Source organism: Semicossyphus pulcher, unplaced genomic scaffold, assembly GCF_022749685.1.
Source record: "Semicossyphus pulcher isolate SPU_LCO1_2020_fin unplaced genomic scaffold, fSemPul1.0.p SCAF_19, whole genome shotgun sequence".
Lineage (NCBI taxonomy): Eukaryota > Metazoa > Chordata > Actinopteri > Labriformes > Labridae > Semicossyphus > Semicossyphus pulcher.
In genome coordinates this window covers 8,461,514-8,482,152 of record NW_027211692.1, presented here as the reverse complement: position 1 = coordinate 8,482,152, position 20,639 = coordinate 8,461,514, and the positions used below count along the sequence as shown (strand labels likewise).

General features: G+C 42.6%; 2 protein-coding genes across 3 annotated transcripts; one reads left to right on the top strand and one right to left on the bottom strand.

The window, feature by feature from the left end:
- Positions 1-1,557: 1,557 nt before the first annotated feature.
- LOC138596681 (uncharacterized) lies at positions 1,558-14,680 on the top strand. The gene is made up of 15 exons (XM_069667974.1): positions 1,558-1,583; positions 2,122-2,171; positions 4,843-5,172; positions 5,251-5,559; positions 8,821-9,102; positions 9,183-9,330; positions 10,155-10,324; positions 10,428-10,709; positions 10,830-11,129; positions 11,218-11,502; positions 11,596-11,758; positions 12,629-12,789; positions 12,918-12,993; positions 14,146-14,173; positions 14,275-14,680. The coding sequence occupies exons 2-15, from the start codon at positions 2,150-2,152 to the stop codon at positions 14,422-14,424; spliced, it is 2,706 nt and encodes a 901-aa protein (XP_069524075.1). The 5' UTR covers positions 1,558-1,583; positions 2,122-2,149; the 3' UTR covers positions 14,425-14,680.
- A 487-nt stretch (positions 14,681-15,167) lies between these two features.
- Positions 15,168-20,058, bottom strand: rrp8 (ribosomal RNA processing 8). 2 transcript variants are annotated; one of them, XM_069668456.1, is made up of 8 exons: positions 19,874-20,058; positions 19,686-19,799; positions 19,008-19,269; positions 18,080-18,929; positions 16,464-16,593; positions 16,277-16,383; positions 16,091-16,187; positions 15,168-15,602 (listed from the first exon to the last, which is right to left on the bottom strand). In XM_069668456.1, exons 2-8 carry the CDS (start codon positions 19,788-19,790, stop codon positions 15,489-15,491), a joined length of 1,665 nt encoding a protein of 554 aa, XP_069524557.1. In that variant the 5' UTR covers positions 19,791-19,799; positions 19,874-20,058; the 3' UTR covers positions 15,168-15,488. The 2 variants fall into 2 exon arrangements, with proteins under 2 accessions (XP_069524557.1, XP_069524558.1); XM_069668457.1 differs by having other exon boundaries at positions 19,912-20,058.
- Between the last annotated feature and the right edge of the window lie 581 nt (positions 20,059-20,639).

Sequence of the window (20,639 nt, the reverse complement as noted above, 5' to 3'; positions counted from 1 at the left end):
AAACGATCCACCGGTATATTCTCGTCATATTTCAGATTCTGTACCGCTCTGAGCCGTTGCCTGCAGCGAAACAAAGTATTTCACTCCAGCATCTCTCGCTGGGCCGTTCCTTTCAGAGGGAGGGGTGCAATGCACCTGGGTGTTGTAGGAATGTAGAATGGGCGAAACCACAAGCTGTTTGTACAACTTTCTCCACAGCTATGGCGCCAGTTTCAAACATTATTGCTTCTATTGATTACAGAGGACACCAGCTTTGACTGACAGTGGCTTTTTCAAGGGGAGAATTGCTCCTTTAACTCATCTTCTTTTAAATCTGTCTTGATAAAATATGGTAACACAAGTTTACAACTTTCTGAAGGACTTTAAAAATGGAAGATAAGTTGGAACATATATGAAATACATACTTTTAAAGGGATTATACATCTAATTTAGACTAATGTTAGGCCCTAAATGTTGCTCGGGCTCCTTCCTCTGCTCTCACATAAATGATTCAGGTGTAGTTAAGCACCTTGTCTCCTACCATCCACATAAAGATACAACAGAGGCTTTAAATTCTGCATTTTACAGGAAGTGCGCTGATGAAAATGCATTTCAGACTTTTTAAAGGGCCCTTCCTGCTGCAGTGAGAGCAAAGCGAGAAAGAGGATGGCAATTATTTCCTTTGTCATAAAACCCACTTTCACACGCTTCAAAACGTCTGGCTGCCAGTTTCATACCAGACCATTCAAAAGAGCCGTTGCAAACCACACGCATTTGAAATGGTATGATGTATAACCTAATTTTTTCGGTCAGTTCATTTCATTCAGTCATCCCCCTGTGGTGTTGATGAGTCAACGCTGAAGTTGATAACAGGAAATAAAAGATGGCAACCTGTCGTAGGCACGGTCTGAAATGATGCAGCAGATTGTCTGCACCTTTCTCACCCACATTTGTTTCTGTTTGCAGTTTTCCTCGCAGGGTGAGAAACTGTGCTCAGCAAAATAAGTAACAGCCTCAGAGTGAATTAGAAAAGCATTAAGCCATAAAATAATACAGAGATGTGAGTGATTTCCCAAACTGCAGGGCATGAGCGGTGGCAGACAGGCCGTCTCCGCAGGCCTGAAAAGAGAAGGGATGGTATGAATGATGCATGGACTCACCAGCTCCCTCTGCGCTCTGCTATAGGAGGGAGGCTGAGTAACTGAACAGACACAAAAAGCACTAAAGAAAACAAGAGTCTGAGATCTGAAAACTGCAAGGGATGCAATCTGCAGAAACTCTGCTACACAGACGCCCAGTTATTGTTTCACAAAGCCAAAGAGGGAACACAGCTCTCATGCATGTGTGTGCACATGTATGTGGGTGTAAGAGTGGCAGCGAACGTGCACACAGAGGCACAAACTTGCACCATTCTCGGTTTCAGCTGTAGAGGGTGTGTACATCCTAACCAGAAACCACACAACACAAATTCACACACACACTTTAAATACCCTCATGCCTTACGTGCAGCCCAATCTGTTCACTCAATGACTCCATCATGGGACGCTCAGGGCTGATTATTCTGGGTCTTGTCCTAAATGTTGCTCACTGCCTGGAAATTCAGGGTAAGTCTGCAGGCTTGTAATCCGTCTGTGACTGTCAGCTGTTTATGGGCGTATTTTACAGGCCCTTAAGGTCTTGTTTAACCTGTGGCATTGACACTAAACAGAGCTGTTTTGGTTTTTCTTACTGATTAGTCCAATTATAAATGCATACAGGACATAGAGTCACATGCAAGGATGCACTTAATAACTGCAATTTCTGCAATATATTCCTCATGCTATGTTGGTATTGTCGTTCTGGCAGTCAGCTCATGATTATTGATCAGTTGGTGTCACCTAAACCCACATTAGTTTCTTTACAGCCCTTTAAATCTCATATATTAGGGTCGTATTTAATTTGTGAGAATCGTTAGAGGGGTTTTTTTTCTGAGTGTGAGGGGGAAAACCCTCTCCAGACTTTCACTTATTTAAAGTTCCTTCTGTGCAGGTTAACTTTCAGTCTCTGAAGTCTTTGTTTCTGCAGAGTCACAGAGACTTCCAGGTGCAGATGAAAGTTTAAGCTGTCGTTTAAACAGGTCTTATTTGTTTACCACATCCCCAGTCTGCGAAGGAAGAAGTTACCTTGTGCCATGGTTGAGTGGTTGCTGTTTGGTGAGAAAAATAAGCCCCTCAGGCTCAGGAAATGTGATGCAGTGCATGAATACCTGCTTTTTTCTCTCAGTTATAAGTTCTTTCCTTAAGGTGCGCCTTTTCCATGCTTGGCTGACATTTATTTTGGCAATAACCTGCAAGGATAAATGAATTATAAACCCACAAGGCACAACTGAAGCCGTGCAGCATATTTATGTCTCACCCTGTGTGTCCTTACCTTTAAAAAGGCTTTGGAGGCTCTCCACAGTGTTTCCATTTGCTGTGATGTATAGTGAGACAAACAGCATTTCAGCTCTAACAGCATTAATGCAAAATGTTTAGACTGCAGCAACTGCCTGTGTGTTCAAGGGTTTACAATGAAGCAGTGCAGCAGCAAGTTGTCATCATTTACCTCATCATGTACCTAAAGCTGAATGGAAGTTCTTGGCCACGGCAGGCAGATAGAACAAACGGTGTCCTCGTGTGCACTTTGATGAAGTCAGCAGGATGAGAGGGACTTTGTATGCATTAGAGTCTGCACGCTGTCCTCTCTGCAAGTGCTGAAACCTGTCAGCTTCTATTAAACGTCCATTTCTCTGAAACCTCTCTAATCACGGCTGATTTCTCAAGTGAGGATGGAGGAGGGCGTCTACGTCTAGGTTTGGATCAGGGCAAAGCTTTGGGTTTTTATTTCATTAACATAATGGAGTCCTCTATTAAATATACACTGAGGGGACGAGGCCACATTTGTCAAATGTCATTGTGTGCATAAAGTCTAATTCATGTCTTCAACCCTGACTATCAGAGGGCTACATCATCTTTAACGTACATATTTCTGGCTGCAGCTGCATGTTGTTTAGCCAGGCTGATGTGGCTGCACAGATGGAAATGTTGGCCTGCAAAATATCTCAACAACTATCGGACAGATAGCCACAATATGCAGCAGTTGATATTCATAGTCCCCAGACGATGAACACTTTGGTGATCCCCTGACTGATCTATGGCACCATCAGCAGGTCAAACTTCTCCCTGATTCAGCAAAATATCTCAACATCTCCTGAATGGATGATTGCAGAGATATTCATGCTGGTCAGAGGATGAATCTTAATCACTCTGGTGATCTGCTGACCTCTTCTCTAGTTTCTAAACAAGGTTGAAATTTGTGGTTTTGAGTGAATTGTCTCAACAACTATCGCATGTATTCAGTTCAGATACTCAAGTTACTCCAAAGGTAAGCTTTTTAAACTTTGGTAAATGTCCTGACATTGATTCTGCTGCCACCATCCCTTTGGGGAACAATAAAGTTATTGTTATTGTTAGTTATTGTTATCATCAGAAACATTTCTGTTTGTCCGATGCAGTAGTTTGGTTTATACTGTATTGATTTGTAATTTCACATTCTTCCATTCTCCATTTCAATTTGAATTCTTGCACAATGTCACCTCCAGCCCACCAGGACCCTCTAAATCAGTGGTCAAGTCTCAGATATTTTCAACCACTCAGATTTATTTAATGAAAAATGGTGCAGTTTACTACAGTAGTATTAACAGTACTCTAGTTTAAACAAAACAGTGAAGCAAAATGAGCAGCAGTGCATAAGAGGAAAATATTCCCTCTACAAATCAATCCATGAACAGCCTTTTTTCAACACTCAAAATGCAACCACTGTCGGGCTCATCAGGTTTCAACTGCCACAACTTTTCTTATCCAAGCACAGACCCACTGAAAACAGCTCCGCGACCCACTTTTGGGTCCCGACGCACCAGTTGAGAACCGCTACTCTAAATGATAAATAAGGTAGCCTTAAGCTAACAGATGTACATTAACTCTGGGTACGATGATGAACTGTATGACCTGCAAAACAACATTAACACCAGCTTCAGCTATGCTTTGCAGCGCTAATTAAATAATTTTGGTGCGCTAATATGCTAAACGTAGATAGTGAACATGATAAACTTTACCTAGCATTCTCATTGTTAGCGTGTTAGCTTGCTGATGTACGCATTTAGCTCAGTGCACTGCTAGTCTGGCTCACTCTTAGTGTTGTGTTTATTGATTTGTAATTTCACCCATTCTCCATTTTGATTTGAATTCTTGCACAAAGTCACCTCCAGCCCATCAGGACCCTCTAAATGATTGATGGGTAGCCCAAAGCTAACAGATGGATATTTATTAACTCTGGGTAAAATGATGACTAACTAAACTAACGGCATTAACATCAGCCTCGAATATACTTTGTATTTAGTGCTATGAAATAACTAGGATAGTGAACATGGTAAACTTAACCTGCTTAATGTTCAGCATGCTAGCATTGTCATTGTTAGCGTGTTAGCATGCTGACACAAGCATTTAGCTCACTGCACTGCTAGTCCAGCTCACTCTTAGTGTTGTGTTTATTGATTTGTCTTTGGCACGTTCTAATTATGATAAAATGAGTGAGAACACATAACCACTGACCCGGTGAGCCTACCTCATCCATCACAGTTTCATTTAACCAGTGAAAGACAATAGAACAGGCAGGAATCCCCTTTCATAGGCACAACAGCAGACATCTATCAGCCTGCTGTCCGTCCTCGAAGAAGAGGAACAATCACATTTAACGCAGGAAGAGATTTCTGCTTTGTTGGAGTTTGCAGTTTCAGGACTGTTCAGGTGAACTTTTGACCTTTTACTGCGTTGTTCTGTGTCTCAGGTCAAGGTGTAGAGCTGGTTGTTGACATCACGCACATCACAGCCGTCCTGGGTGAAGACGTGTACCTGAGATGTAGATATACGGGCGAGAGTGAGCTCCTGAGCGCCACGTGGAAACGAAGGATTAACTCTAAAAGTAAATCAAAGTCGCTGGCAGGATTTAATAAGGACGAGCTGTTCAGCCGACATTCTGATTTCTCCAAACCGGAGTCTGTCACCAACCTCACAGTTAGGATGAATGTGTCCAGCGTGGACGCAGAGGGAGAGTACATCTGTGAGTTTGAGTCAGACGAAGCGTCTTATTCTGACAGTGTAATCGTCACTGTAGAAGGTAAGACAAGAATAAAAAGTGTTATTAAAGTGTTCATTCATAATTTGTAGATTTAACGACATGTTCATTCACTCACAGCTCGGCCTGAAATCCAGACCCAGCTGACTTCAGAGACGATAAACGGCTCTCACTACCAGTCAGTGTCATGCTCTGCCATTGGTGGTAGGCCCAAATCAAACATCAGCTGGTTGGTCGGCGGCCTTCCTCCCTCCGACCACCCTTTCACAGTCGACGTGGAGGAAACTGCACACTCAAACGGCACCTCCACCCTGAGCAGCCTCCTCCGCTTCCCCACCCACCTGCAGGATGAGGACAGCGTCGTCTGCGTGGTCGAACATCCGACCCTCCCATCCCCCACACTCATCACAGTGAGGGTGGAAACGTACAGTAAGCTCACATTCACAGCTGAGGGAGTGTGTTGTTGTTGTGTGTGTGTGTACATCTGTGTTGCCTGGAGGTGACAGATTGTATTGCATCACCAGTGAGAGTTTTTGCAATCATGTATCATGACTCAGCATCTCTCAACACAGTCACTTTCTTATGCAGATTTTTCTTCTCAGTCTGCTTCACACACTCAGTGACAATAAATCACACTGCATTTTGTAATGCACAGTTTTATGGAACACAATAATGCATTAACAACCCAGTATACTGTATAATTAATAACATTTTACTACAGGGCAGGATGTAATTTATTGGCTGCATGTGTCTAGTTCCTGTTCTTTAAAGCAGACTGTTATTACTTACATAATTCTTGCACCTGAAGGTCTCGAATAAAGGTGCAAAGCAGCAAAAAATCAAGTAAATTTAGAACTTTAAATGTCGCTTTTTTATCATTTCTTTGGCCTCTTTGCCTTTGGTAGATAGGACAGTTAAGAGAGACAGGACATTTTGGGAAGAGAGAGTGGAGATGACATGCATCAAAGGGCCGCAACCCCGAGTTGAACCATTGGACAATATGACATGGACTTTGCCTCTGTACACAGGGCAACTGCTCCGATAAACCAGTACCCTGTAAAAGCTGCTCTACTGTAACTAACGTTTTCTATGGCTAAATGTTTGTAGCGTCTTTTTGGCTTGTGTTCATATAAGGCACCCCTCTAAAACATGCTTATAAGTTCACTCTTATAAGTGTGTTTTAGGCGACAGCAGGCAGCTGTTTCTACCGACTAGTTTTGGTGAAAACAAACTGACAATTTCAAATGACTTAAAGTTATAATATCGAAGATTTCAGTTCCGTTCTCTTTGGCGACACCTATGGTGATAAACGCTAATTGCTGGAGCACACTTCCCAGATATCCAGACAGTGTTGCATGTGTGACGTCCACGGTTGGCTCTGGTTGTAACTCTTGATTCTCCTTTTTAGACTGTTTGCCTTCATCTGAGCGTCGAGTTTGTTTCTTTTTCTTTGGATTTTCACTTATTTTTGAAGTTGTATCTGTAGTCATCCATCTTTTCTTTGTTTGTTCAGCCATAGTAGATTACTGTTTACTCACAACACTTGCAGAGAGCGGAAAAGCAGCCGCTTAGCTCCGCCTACCCTCTCTGGCAGACCAACCACTGCTGGCTGATGGAAAACACGTCACTAACTGGGCGCCGCTTGTGATTTTTGCCGTGAAAGTCGCCACAGACACCAAGTCTGTAATACTGCGAATGCAAAGGCTTTCATCAGTGGGCCATAGGCTCAATCTCCATTGTGTTACCTCATTCGGCAACAGAAAGTGACTCAACAGACATTTATTTAAATGAACATTATGAGTTTATTACTTTAACTGACAGTTTGGCAGCTGAATTTGCAAAGCGTTAGGCTTTAGTCAGAGGTGAGTTGCAGGCCAACTACTGGTTTATTTCACAGACAACAAACACACATGCTACATAAATAATGCCATTAATCACAAGCAACGTGTGATCATGGCAGCAGCCACACTTAAAAGAAACTGGAAGTCACTGGAAATGATCTCATTCCTCCTTCAACATCCTCTTCTGTCTTTTGGCCTCTGCCGTGATGACTGCATTAAGAGTACCAAGCTAGCTTCTTCTTATTTCCTGCTGAATACTGATTCTTGGTGGTGTGTGACTTAGTGCTGCAAAGTATAACACACTTCTTGCCCAACTAAAGTTAAATGGTGCAAGAACAGGCCTTCAGGGCGCAGAGTGGCAATGCAAGAGGTGCCCTCATCCCAATTACAAGTCAGTGTACCTGCAAAATTATGTTTTTAACTGTATTTTAAGGTAAAATAGCTTTTTCTTTGGATTTTCACTTATTTTTGAAGTTGTATCTGTAGTCATCCGTCTTTTCTTTGTTTGTTCAGCCATAGTAGATTACTGTTTACTCGCAACACTTGCAGAGACCGGAAAAGCAGCCGCTTAGCTCTGCCTACCCTCTCTGGCAGACCAACCACTGCTGGCTGATGGAAAACGCGTCACTAACTACCAACTCCATGAAAGTTGCCCCTGACACCCAGTTCATAATTCTGCAAATGCAAAGGCTTTCATCAGTGGGCCATAGGCTCGATCACCATTGTGTGACCTCATTCGGCAATCGATGACTTAAAAGACTTTAAAACATTTTTTTTTAATCTGTTATCACTTTAACTCCCTTTTTCCGCCTCATGCACGACCACCTCTTCTTCTGGTCTTGTTTCCAAGGTGCTGGCACGTATTGTTAATACGTCACTAGTACTTTATCTCTAACCCCTGGTTACACCAGAAGCCTTGAAAATTCGTCACTCCCAGAGGCTATATCCAAGTCCGTGTCAACACAGATAGAGAGTCCCAGGACTGTGTCATATCCTAATCTCAGCCTCTCTTTCTTCACAAAATCCCTCCTTCTTTCCAGAGACCACCACCAACCAAGATCCCCATGTAAGGGCTCTGGTTTAGACCATAGCACACATCAAACACAATAGATTGTAGGTTGTACAGTCCTACGTGGTGCAGCATTATGCCATTTATAACCAGGTAACTTCTTAATTAGTTTGACATGTTTATGAATTGACTTTCATACTTCAGGCAGTGCAGAGCGTCACTGAATATTCATACAGCAGACTGTACGTTAACGATCCCATAAGCATGAGCCAGGCCAGCCGGCTCATTTGTCCGTGATACATTCACAGTCCACTGAAGTCATTCTCATCTGCAGCGGTTAGAGCCACACCAAACTGTAACAGATAGAAGTTTTAAAGCCAAAGTGCTTTAACTCACTTTAATCGTACGTACCCTTCCCCGACACCCGAGCTGTTACGAGGTGTTAGCTCACTTGTCTCGCTCATTTGGGATGTTCTTGCTATTGCATGACACCACAACTTTTATGTATTTGATAATGGACTTGATCTCGGCTGACTCCCTGTATTAAAGCCTGCGGTTCTCTCAGCTTCGGTCGGACGGCAGCTGGGCCAGACATCTGCTCTCAGCTGCAGCGCGGCCAACAGATGGGACAGGTGATAAGCCTAAGTCAGCACTCTCCAGAACCCAAGCAGAAGCCCCTCACGGCTCGTGTTTAGCTAACATTCGGCTCATCCGGCCCCGGCTTCCTATTTAACAAAAACACCCTGAGCCTGTACTTGCTATCTGACTTTTTAATTTGCTGGAAAAAACATTAGAGCTTGTGAAAGAATAACTCTTCTCGCCTGTCTTCCTGCTCTGCAGCGAGGCCAAATGTGACCATTAAAGAAGAGATGGTGCAACGAGGAGGAAGTGAGTTCTGGGTGGTCTCCTGCGTTTCGTCTGGAGGGAGACCTGATACTGAGATCTCCTTGGCTTTGAACACCGAAGAAGAGCTGCAGAGGGAGAACAACACAGACTCAGACACGCAAACAAGCTCTGTCCTTCTCCCTGCAGTCGTCTATGAGGGGCGCAATGTCACCTGTGTGTTTGATCATCCCAAATTTACACAGACAGAGTCACGCGTCATTACACTGCCGACTTTCTGTGAGTATCATCAGTGTTTCACATTTATACTCTGCTGATTCTCAAGAGGTTTCATAACAGATGTGTTTTCTATTCTGCAGATTTGTCAGGAGTTCGCTCACAGCTGCAAAGAAACAACGATGACTTAAAAGACAGTGAAGTTTTAGAGCTGCAGGAGGGACAGAGAGACACCGTCATCAGTCTGCAGGTCACTGGGAATGTGCCACGCTACAACGTTAGCTGCACAAAGTAAGCTACCATTGAGACCCTGTAGTACCAACTTATATATATAAATATATTGAAATGCAATATGGGAATCATTTGAGTTTGACACACGCTACGGACTTATAGTGTTTATGTGTTGACCTCAGCTGCTTCTATTTCAACCATTATTGTGTCTATTTTGAGTTGATTAACTTTACAGACAGTCTCCAAAGCAGCTCTTTAAAGGAGACATGTCTTTTGCATATTCTCATATTTTGCATGGGTTTCACATTTTTGGGTGTTGTTTGTTCAAAGTGAAAAAATGTTTAAAAAGGTCGCCTTTAAAGGTAAACAAAACAAAAAGAAAATTGATTGCATCACTAAAATATGTCCCCTTTAAGACACAGTCTCTAACTTTGTCTTTGTACTGCAATGCACCGATATGAACAATATTGGACTTTGCTTTCACTGATTATATCCTCAGTGACATCTTTTGTGTATGTCTGTACCTAGTTGCATGAAGAGACGAGTCTGGTGTAAAGTATGGCAACTTCTGCACCTTCTTTGATCGTGTCTTTCTTTGTTCTCTTTCTTGGTTTTGTTATGTTTTTCTTTTTCCACTTAAAAAAAGTATTCAGAAACAGGTTCCTCTTTTTTCTCTTATGTACAGTACATAACAACTGAAGAAACCTACACATCCTGAGGAGGATGTGGTAACGTGCACAGTGGCACCAAACCACGAGTGAAAGACTGCAGGAACCAGACACGTTTCCTGATCGAAATACTTTGTTAAAGATCTGCAATGTGTACATTTTGATAAAACTAAAGCATTAATTGCACTTTGTATCTCTGCTTTTGTTTACCTCCAGAGATGATGGGCCCTTACCTGAGGGTGTGGAGATCATTGGAAGCAACCTCACACTTTACGGTGCTTTGGGGCCTCAGCATGCCGGCCTGTACGAATGTTTCTTCTCCTATCACCATCTTGAAGCTACTCTGACGTTTAATCTCACAGTTAAACCTGAAGTCATACAGCCTGGTGAGTTTAACTTGTTGCATATTTTCCTTTAAAGGTTCGTTCTAACATCCTCAATTTCTCATATTGTCTGACCATGAAATATTAATGCTAAACCTCCTCTCAGTTCCTCCCACTATACGAGTCAATGTGCAGACCGAAGATGGACGCAGGGTGATTGAGTGCTCAGCAGCTGATGCCGTTCCTGCAGCCAACATGTCCTGGCTCCTACCAGAGGGTGTGTCTGGAGTCTCTTGGTTCAATTTCACTTCTCATAATGGAAGCCACTCTGTCAGAGGAGTTCTACTCCTCCCTGCCTGCTCGCCCCGAGAGCTCACTGCAGAGTGTGTGATAAATCATGCTGCGTTTGAGGAGCAGCAGAACAGAAGTATAACACTCCCTCTTTGCGGTATGTTCAACAAATCGTGCAACGGTTGGTTTTGTCTAAGTAGCGGACATATTTGGAACCATAGATGTATCTTTTCCCTTAAAGAAACCCCTCACTTCCTGTGGTTTCTTTCCCACACAGCTCGCCCAAACATCACCATCAATTCCAGCACCGAGTGGAAAGATGGAGACGAGTTCATGAAGGTGGACTGCTCTGTGGAAAGTGTTGGCCCTGCGGCAACAATAACCTGGCATGTTGGAGACAGTGAAAGCAGCATCAGTTCTCTATCAGAGGATGAAGTCCACTCTGATGGTTCGGTATCTTCCCGTAGCTCTGTGCACGTCTCGTCCTCTTTGTATTCCGGTCACAATTTGACCTGCATGGTGGAGCATCCGAGCCTGGAGGCGGCAGAGAAAAGAACAATACGCATTCTTGTGCACAGTCAGTACTTCTTTCTTTCACACATTTCTCTCTCTGACTCACACAGCTGCTCAGCCTCCTTCCTGTCATCCCTTGTTTTGTTTTCCAGAAGCCCCTCAGCTGACTGTGTCGGTGGTGAGACAGCAGGACTCTCCGCTCTGGCTGGCAGTGTGTGACTGCAGAGGGGAGGGTGTCGGGACGAACCTGGCCTGGGTTCTTCCTGAAAATGCCAAAGAGCAAACATCTTTGCATTCAGAGTACGTAGGTCGAGTCCTGAAAGCCAGGCTGACCTATCAGTTTCCTCTGGCTCTTCATGAGGGGCAGAACCTGACGTGTGTGTATCATTTCAACGATGGAACCACAGAGAAGACGACCATTCACATCCCCAGATACTGTGAGTTTAACACAAACAACACTTATGTGATAAACACCTGCACACTTCAGATCTTGCTTTCAGATCTTTAAGGTTCAACTGACGTCTCTGCAGATATTTCCTCTGTGAGAGTCCTAAACCACACGACTCCTCTGCAAAGCCGCTACGGTGGTGAACCCATCATACAGAGACTGTCTCTCCAAGAAAATCAACACAACCAGCGAGTGCTGCTCCGAGTCGAGGGCAACGTGCCAGACTACAGCCTCAACTGCAGAAGGTGGTTATTACTATTATCTACCATCTAATCATCAGGAGGAAGCACCTGCTCCCAGTGCACTGTGCAAAACTCAGTTTTCCCATCATTTAAAGGAGTGAAATGGAGTCTGTAATGAAACTTTGACATTAAAATATAGGTTTGTGATTTTCTATAAACAATAAATTAAAGGGCCAGTTTGCCAATTTTCAATCTCAGTCCTATCACGCTTTTATGGGGAGCTGATGCCGTTATGGTAGAAAGAAAACACAATTTTGCTCTGTGCCTTTGGAGGACGCTATCCTCTTCTCCAATGGGCCCTGAAAAACTTACTAAACTACACTTTTTCAGTCGAGGACGCCCGCCTCCGATTTCATGTCTCCGTTAAAATCGTCAGGTTTGAAATGTAGACTGCACACCTGAAGATTTTTTAGACGATCCACCGGTATATTCTCGTCGTATATCGGATTCTGTACCGCTCTGAGTCGTTGCCTGCAGCGAAGCGGTAGTATTTCACTCCAGCGTCTCTTGCTGGGCCATTCCTTTTAGAGGGAGGGGCGCAATGCATGCTGGGTGTTGTAGGAATGTAGAATGTGCAAAACCACAAGCTGTTTGTACAACTTTCTCCACAGCTATGGCGCCAATTTCAAATATTACTGCTTCTATCGATTACAGAGAACACCAGCTTTGACTGACAGTGGCTTTTTCCAGGGGAGAACTGCTTCTTTAATCCTCTAATAAGCATTCTCGATGTAAATGGTCACTAGAGCACAAGATATATAAATCCGCGGCTGAAAATAGAATTATGCAGCGCAGACAGAAAAAGGGGAACTTAGAATGAAACAAATGGTTGGTTTCGGTCCTTTTAAGTGATTTGAATAACTTGTGTTTCAGGAGTAGCGGCTCGTTTGTCCAAATGCTACGGAATGCGATGGTCTTCCGGTCAGAGCTCACAGAGCGGGATGAAGGTCTGTACACCTGCCGGGCTGTCTTCTACCATCACACAGCCGAGGTCAACATTCAGGTGGAGGTCACGAGCGAGGACAGACTGTTTGGTGAGTAATTTCTGCTACGTTCAGAGAACAGAGAGGCATGTTTTCTTGAGAAACTCTAATCACAATGAGGTGTGATATCCGTTTCAACATGATGTTTTCTGAGACTTTCATGTCTGCATGTCTTCTAGCAATGGTGGCCATGGTCTGCATCTCTTCTGCCTCGGCGATCCTCCTCATCCTCGCTGCAACCCTCTGGGTTTGCTGGTGAGTTTAATGCCTCCTCAGGTGTTTCAGGTGACAAGTTGCAGCTCAGCAGGTGATGTGTTGACGGGCAAATGAGGGCAGCGCTGCCAGTGACGTACAATACGAGACAAACAGGATGTGTGTATCATTAACCCATCTAACCAAAACCCCAGCACCATGCTGTGCTTCACAAACAGGAAGTAATGTGGCTGAAGCAGACAGGTGTCTTTCCCGCCGCAGTCCCGCTTTCAGACAGGTAGACAATGTTTGTAGACTTGATTCATTTTCAAGTTTCCTGCTTTGGCTTTGAGCAGTGTTACATCTGGCCACTTCTGCTGCAGACTGCTTTTATTTGGACTGTTACTGCCAACGCCAAAGTGCAAAAACGGAGGCTAGAAGTTCAAAATGTCGACGTCTTCGGAAGTTATTAGCATAATGAAATTCGATGACAAAGAAAATCCCCAAATCCATCTCTTAATCTGATTAGTGTTGAAAGAAATAAGTGAGTCACTCGTCTTTTAAGACTGATGTGGGATGTCTGTCACAATCCCAGATCTGTTTATGGTTTCTGCCTGCAGAAGTCTGCACATTTCCACGTTCACTGCCAGATCTAACTTCTCTAAAGAATGTGTGTCAGGATCAGATCAGGTCACGTTTGAATAAAAGCCGCACGGAGCAGCAAAACGCTGGTACAGAAGCTTTTTCAACAGCTCTCTGGTCGGAACATTTGGTCAAGGTGCCATTGGTTGACAGAGCCCGGGTCCCGTTATCCCGCGCTCCGGTGGGAGGGTCCTGTCAGGCTAATTTGGGAAGGTCAGTCGCACAGCGTACACAAGAAAACATGACTCCCCGGGAGAGAAGCTATTTTGGGACGAACACCGCCTCCTGCAGCACTGGGGACACTTTGTAACAGCAGCAGGTCTTCATTGAGCGGATGTCACTGAGGTCATAATGTACAGAGCGAGCTGCTGATTGTGACATCACAGATCAATGATGAGGACTCGGGTCACCACCACTGAAATGCCTGTCCTGTTATAATGCTTTCACGCCTGTACACTGTCCATCTGATCCGACTCAGGGTCAGGTTAAGTCATAGTGCCATCTAATGGTGATGTTCAACATTACAGAATCAGTCAAACATGCTTCACACCTTTTTTTGGTTTTGTTTTACAGCCAAAGAAGTAACAGGAAACAATATATGGTAAGTCCAAAATTTGCTTACATGCAAGATGAAAAATATGTCAGCATTTTCACAGCATTCACAAAAAGTCCGAGATTTCAACCTGTTTGTTTATAATCCAGAAGCGGGAGTCTCTCTCGGCCCTGACGACTCTGATGCAGGCGCCTGGCTCTCCTGATGCCAAGAAACCACCAGTGTCAAACACGGACAGTAATGTGTACGCTCAGCTCGTCAGTTACTCCATAGTCATCGACGTCAAGACTAACGTGTGAAGATAAAAGGTGGACTCAATTTTCAGATCTGAATGCCTGCTGGTTGTACTGCATCATGAATGATATCAGTGTGCTTTTTTAGCATTAGAAGTGAAGCATCCTCCGTTTGCGTTCTGAGAAATGTGTTGTTTTCAAGGTTTTTGTTTTGTTTAATTGGCATTAATGATTTTAAATGCATTATTTTCGCACTTTTTTAAAACTTACTTGAACTTTGTCCTGCTTTTATTCACATGTACTGTAATTTCTGATAATAAAATCATCCAGTTGTTGCTGCACTTTGCTCCTTTGTTTGATGCGTCACCACGTGGCTACAGCGAACAGGCTTAGCTGTGACTTTAGTAACACACCATCTGTGCTTGTGATGTTTTAGCTGCACTGAATGAACGAGGAACCGTGAGCAGCGTCAACAGGAGTAAATTAATTCTTGCAGACAGACTCATCTGCGGCTCATCCGGCCACACGAGGCTGCAGCGTTGTTACACCCTCTTGTGGTAACACTCACAACTGAGTGACTCAGGTTTTAGTCATGACCATTCCCGATACAGCAGCGTCGCAACGCAAACATCTGTTACGTTCAAGTCGCTTTGAGTACTCACTCAGATCTATTTTGTGTGAATGTTTCTTGTTCTTGAAACTTTCTTGTGGTAATTAAAACTTTTATTTAATAAAACTGTAAATTTCAGTGAATATGAGGAAGTAGGAGACACAAGGCATTTATTTTCAAACATATGTATTTAGTTTCTTTTCACTTTTCCCCAGAATATTCAGTATTTTTCCAAATCAGTCTTAACATTTCTACAACTTCTTTTCATATAAAATCTTCCAAAATCGTAGCCTGGAAACAATGTATGAATAGAGGTTTCTATCCCGACAAGGCAGGAATATTTAACTGATCACATTAAACAAGACAATGTACGGATAATGCAGATAATTCAACTCTGAAATCTGTTACCAAAATAGTAACCGAACACAAACATTTAGATATAAATGTACAACTACTGCTTGAAAAACAGTCGACCCAAACCGCACATACAATCACACAGTAAGGAAAATGTCACATAAAATCATCTCTTCTTGTAGACACACGGCCTCAGCTCCAGTCCAAACTTCTTCACGTTTTCTGGAGCATCTCCCGACTTCAGTAATTCAAACGAGTAGAAGTGAGTGTTCTCTGTGTCCTAAAGAAGAAAGACACAATCATTATTTACTACGTGTGTTCATTTTAGTTTTATCTTACACTTCTGTTAGAATGATTTCATCACTTCAACCTCTTTGTCACAAACAATGAACCATTTCACCGAATGTTCCTGCTAACAGCACCACAACCACACGCTATCAAACATGACAGATACAGCTGCAAACTGACTTCTTAAAAAGGAAAACAAACTATGATACCTGCACTGACAACTAGTGTGTATTTTTGGACATTGAATAAAATTGTACAACTGAAAACAAAGCATAAAATATAGATGTTTACATGCAAGAATAACTATTTAATTCATCTTAATGAGGGTTCTCATAGTTGGAGTTTAAGCTTTAACTTTATAAGACCTGTGAGAATGCCAACATGGCTAATATCTTTAAAAAAAAAAGTTTGATATGGAAGTAGACAAATAGAAAGTGTTTCCCTCTCCTTGTAAACATGTCTTTTTGTCTGCAGTCTCACCTTTGACACAATCTTGAATCCCAGGTTTGCCAGCCCAGTGACGAAGTTTCGCACGTTCTCGAACCTACTCGCCACTTCTGCTATTTTAAGGACACCCCTGCAATAAATGTGCAAAATGGTTATACAAACATACACTATACACATAAAAATAACATGCCTGTACTGAATCAATGTTGCATGTTTTACCCTCTCTTTAAGACGCGATTGGCCTCTGCTAGAAAATCTGCCAGGTTGGTCCCCATGAGAGAAAGGCAGAACACAGCGATGTCCACGGAGGCGTCACGAAGAGGGACCTGCACACACAGAACATGTGTTATATTTTCTTACAACCACAGAGACTGTAAATGAATAATCATACAGAAAAACGACTCACGTTGGCCATGTCACAGACTGTGACAAGCTCACAGGTGGCTGCTAAATCAAAGCTGTGCACTTTGTTCTTCACGCTGCGGGCGATTTTACAGTCACCACAACCGAAGTCAGCGACCACCAGAGAGGAAGGTCTGAAACAGAGACACACTTCAATTAAACTAAACAGCAAACATTTCCAGAACAGGACCACGGACGACCAGCAAGTGTCTGCCAGAGTTGTTCATCTTCTCCCAAACTGCTGACATTTACAACACCGTCGTCTCACAGCAGCCAAATGAAGCATCAATTAAACACCCACAGCGCAGCATCATCTCCTGCATTACCCTCGCTCCTCAGCAGAGTCATATAAGGGATTTACTGTACACAGCAGATAAATGGTGCAGATAACGGCAGATCTGGACTAAAAGCACATTTATGTGCCACAATATAAAGGATAATTTATTCCTTTTTCTCTGGAGAAGGCCTGTTAATGGCTCGGGAAAGGGCTGACAATAAACAAGTTTGTCCAAATCGCAGGGGTGTTACAAAGTATTTTATGATTCTGTATTGATCAGTGAAGCGTTTAAATCTGGAACATCTACTGAATTAAATCAATCACCAGCCCTGCTAGTCAAAATGTGTTGAATAATGCAGATGGTGAGCTTAAACTATGCAGAATCTTCTGCTTTTTCCAGGTCACTGTTTTATTAGGTTGTTCATTTCTAATTTCAAATTTCTAATGCTTGTATTTGTCCCTGTGAAGCACTTTGAATTGCTTCTGTGTTTGAAATGTGCTATATAAATAACGCTGCCTTGCCTTTTTAAAGTGCTGCGTTTCTTGTCTTTGAGATATTGTATACAGCTTTAAAAGATTCTAATGCAGGAATAAAATGGAAGTTAGTTCAGACTTCTGTATTAAACTGTACAAAATCATCATCACACATTGAACTTAACTATGAATGTTGTGTTAGTTGTAATTCAGGGCGTGTTTGTTTATCTAAAGGTGGCTGCACACTGCCCAGACAAATGGCGACCAACTCCAACACCAACTGTCGGGTCAGTGTGCGCCGACAGTCTGTGTTTGTCAGATGGAGTTGTTCAAGTCTGACATGTCCAGTCAGGTTTGGTGGAGTCGTGGAAAGTCGGACCAATGTGCGCCTTTTCCCGCAACATTCTGAGGGTGCGTTCCCTTGGCAACTAGCCTATACTCGCGTGCGGAACATCAGTACGCACGACTTTCTTTTTCTAATGTCGGTTAACTATCTGTCCGTTAAGCACTCACTTTATTTTAGGTTTTATAAAGCAGGCAACAAAAGTCTGTCCAGTCAGCTACTGTCTGGGCAGTGCGGAGCTGGCAGTTGGTGTTCTGAACATTCTAAAGACTGAAACCAGCAAACTTTAGAGGTGTTGAGGTGAGTTGGGCATCGTCTGGGCAGTGTGCAGTCACATGGAGGACAGAAATATCTGTGTGACTCTAGAACCATAGTTTCAAATCTTATGTGTAACTAAACTTTCACGCCCAGATCACAAATCTTAGCTTGATTTTATAAATTAAATTAGTGATTTCTACCTCATTACACAAAGATACTTAAGAAATCTGAAGTGCTGTAAAAAATTGAACTGATTATAAGATCTCACTTTTGTAGAATGTACGAGATGATGGCATCCACAGGATTAGCAGGCCACCTCTGAACCTGTGCCGTGTATCCTCTGTGGTAGATCCCAAAGGCCTGTGGATCCTGTTTGAACATGCGCTTTGCCTCCCCGCTGGTCGTGCTGTTCAAAACTTCATTGATGTAGCGGAAACGAGCCGACTCCAGACGCTGCTCCATGCGGGACCTGAGGGAGGCCGAGCGGTCCAGTTTAATCTCCTCCTCTGGTACTGCCGGCTCGTCTTTCTGCTCGGCTGGACTCTCCTGTTGGGTCGTTTCCTGGCTGTGGAGCATTTTACGGAGCTTTTCTCTTTTCAGAATCTGCTCTTTGCTCAGCTGAGGTTTTAGTCTTTTTGTTGGTGACTGTGGATCCTCTTTCATCTCCACTTCAGGTTCACCTGCTTTCTGTTTTGATTCAGTTGCACCTTTCTCAACTTTGCCACCTTTTGCTTCTCTGAGTATTTGTGTTTCTGTCACACAGGATATGTCATCATCCTCCTCAGTCTTTTTCCTTTTCTGTGCTTTACGTTCCTTTTCCTTCTCCTTGGCTGGTGTCTCACTGATTTTTTCCTTACTGTTGTTGTTGCTATTTGAATCTGTTTTAACTTCTTCCGTTGGTTTGTGATTTTCCCCAGATTCTACTTTTTTTGCTTCCTCCTCAGGCTTCTTTTGGCTGTATTTATTTTTACATTTCCTCTTGTTCTTCATTTTGTTTTTCCACTGTTGTCTGCTCAGTCCATCTGTGTTCTCTGGTTTGTTTACATTCACTTGTATGGCCTGAGTTTTTCCTTGATCCTTTGTCTCTTCCACAGATGTGTTTTTTACTTTCTGGGCCCCTTTAGGAAAGAAAACATGTTAATAAAATCTAATAAAAACGCTTTTAAATGTAAGTATTTAATCATTTTATTACTCACTTAATTTGTTGTCTTTTTTCCTCTTGTTTGTTACAACCTTCTCCTCTTCAGCAGTCTGATCTAAGTCCCCGTTCTCTTGCTGCTCTGCTGTTTTCTCCGCTGGCTTTCGCTTCTTCCTCCGTTTCTTCTTCTTCTTGCTCGGTGATGGGGTTAGCTCTGTCTCACTGTCACTGTCCTGCTGATGTTCATCGCTCTTCCACTCTGGTACTGATCCGAGCGTCTGCAGGGTCCGCAGCAGGCTCTTCTTTCCAACAGCTCTAGACTGAGCCGGGGATGAATTCAAATAATATAATAACAAGTTTAACTGAAACATGCAGCCTGATGATACGATGAATATTGTATAAGACAATTCGAGGCTGGTCATATACTGTTACAGTGTTACTTTGTCTCAGGACACTACATTAAGACAGCGGGGAAACAAGTATTCATACACTGACTTATGTAAAAGAGACAATACCAGAATATACTTCTTTTCAAGTATAAATATCAGTTAACTAAAAGATCAGGAGTATTAGTAACACAATGTTCTCAAATATAACTGTACTACTAATGCAGAATTGCGGCTCTAAGTGTTATACAGTACAGTACTTCAAAAAATGCATTACTCCCATAAATGTAACGTATGTGGAAGTCCTGGCTATCACTGACATTAACACAATTTGCTTGCATCATATGTACCTTGACATTTGTGCTGCTGTTCGCCTTTTGGGTGTTTCTGATGACAGTTTCGCTCGGGACCTGAGCGTCTTGTTCGTCACTCCAGTCTTCCTCTTCGATAAACATCTTCTTCAACTTTAAAAAAACAAACACCTTTGTAAATCACTGAAAGGGATGACAAAAAAAACTCTCCCAGTGTCACATCTTACCTTTCAAAGGCACTAGCTCTGCTAATTCAGCTACCCACCTTTCCGTCTAACAGGAAGAAAAACGAGTTTATTCACTCGTCATGCGGTTTTTATGGTTGTTCATATGGAAATGTTTTCTCTAATAAACATGTAATAACGTTAAATTGCTGCAGAGTGTCCTTCCCTAAAGCAGAAAGCCACGTTGTTTCGTGTCATGTGCGCGAAGGAAGCAAAACACTACTACAGGCGCACGTTGATGACGCAAGCACACGAGAGATTTATGGAACATGTAGTTTTTACTTTTCTTTTCTATTGTATGTGAGGAGTTTTGGCTTTCCTCGAAGTACGGCATAAAATCCATCAATTTTAATGAGTTTACCCAATCAAAAAAGAAATAAGCAATCAAACAAAAAAGCGTCTTAATCACACACACACACACACACACACACCTAGGCGCCTCAGATTAGCTTTTGTTTTTACTTTTTACTAAGATAAGTATACATTAAAGACTATAGCTTTCTTATTTTTCATTCTCTGTATTATATGTAACATATAAGCACACCTAGATCAACTACTGCACTTTACTTTAATGTTTTCAACTAGATTTACACACACACAATATTTTGGCCTTGATTTTGGTGCATAATTTTGGTGCATAACCTTTCATATTTGATAATAAACAAATATTTAAAAAAAGGCTAAACATACTCATACATAGACCTAGAAAAAGGGAAATGCAGTTGACTAAAATGAAGCTATGATTAGCTAAGATTATTTATTTATTTTA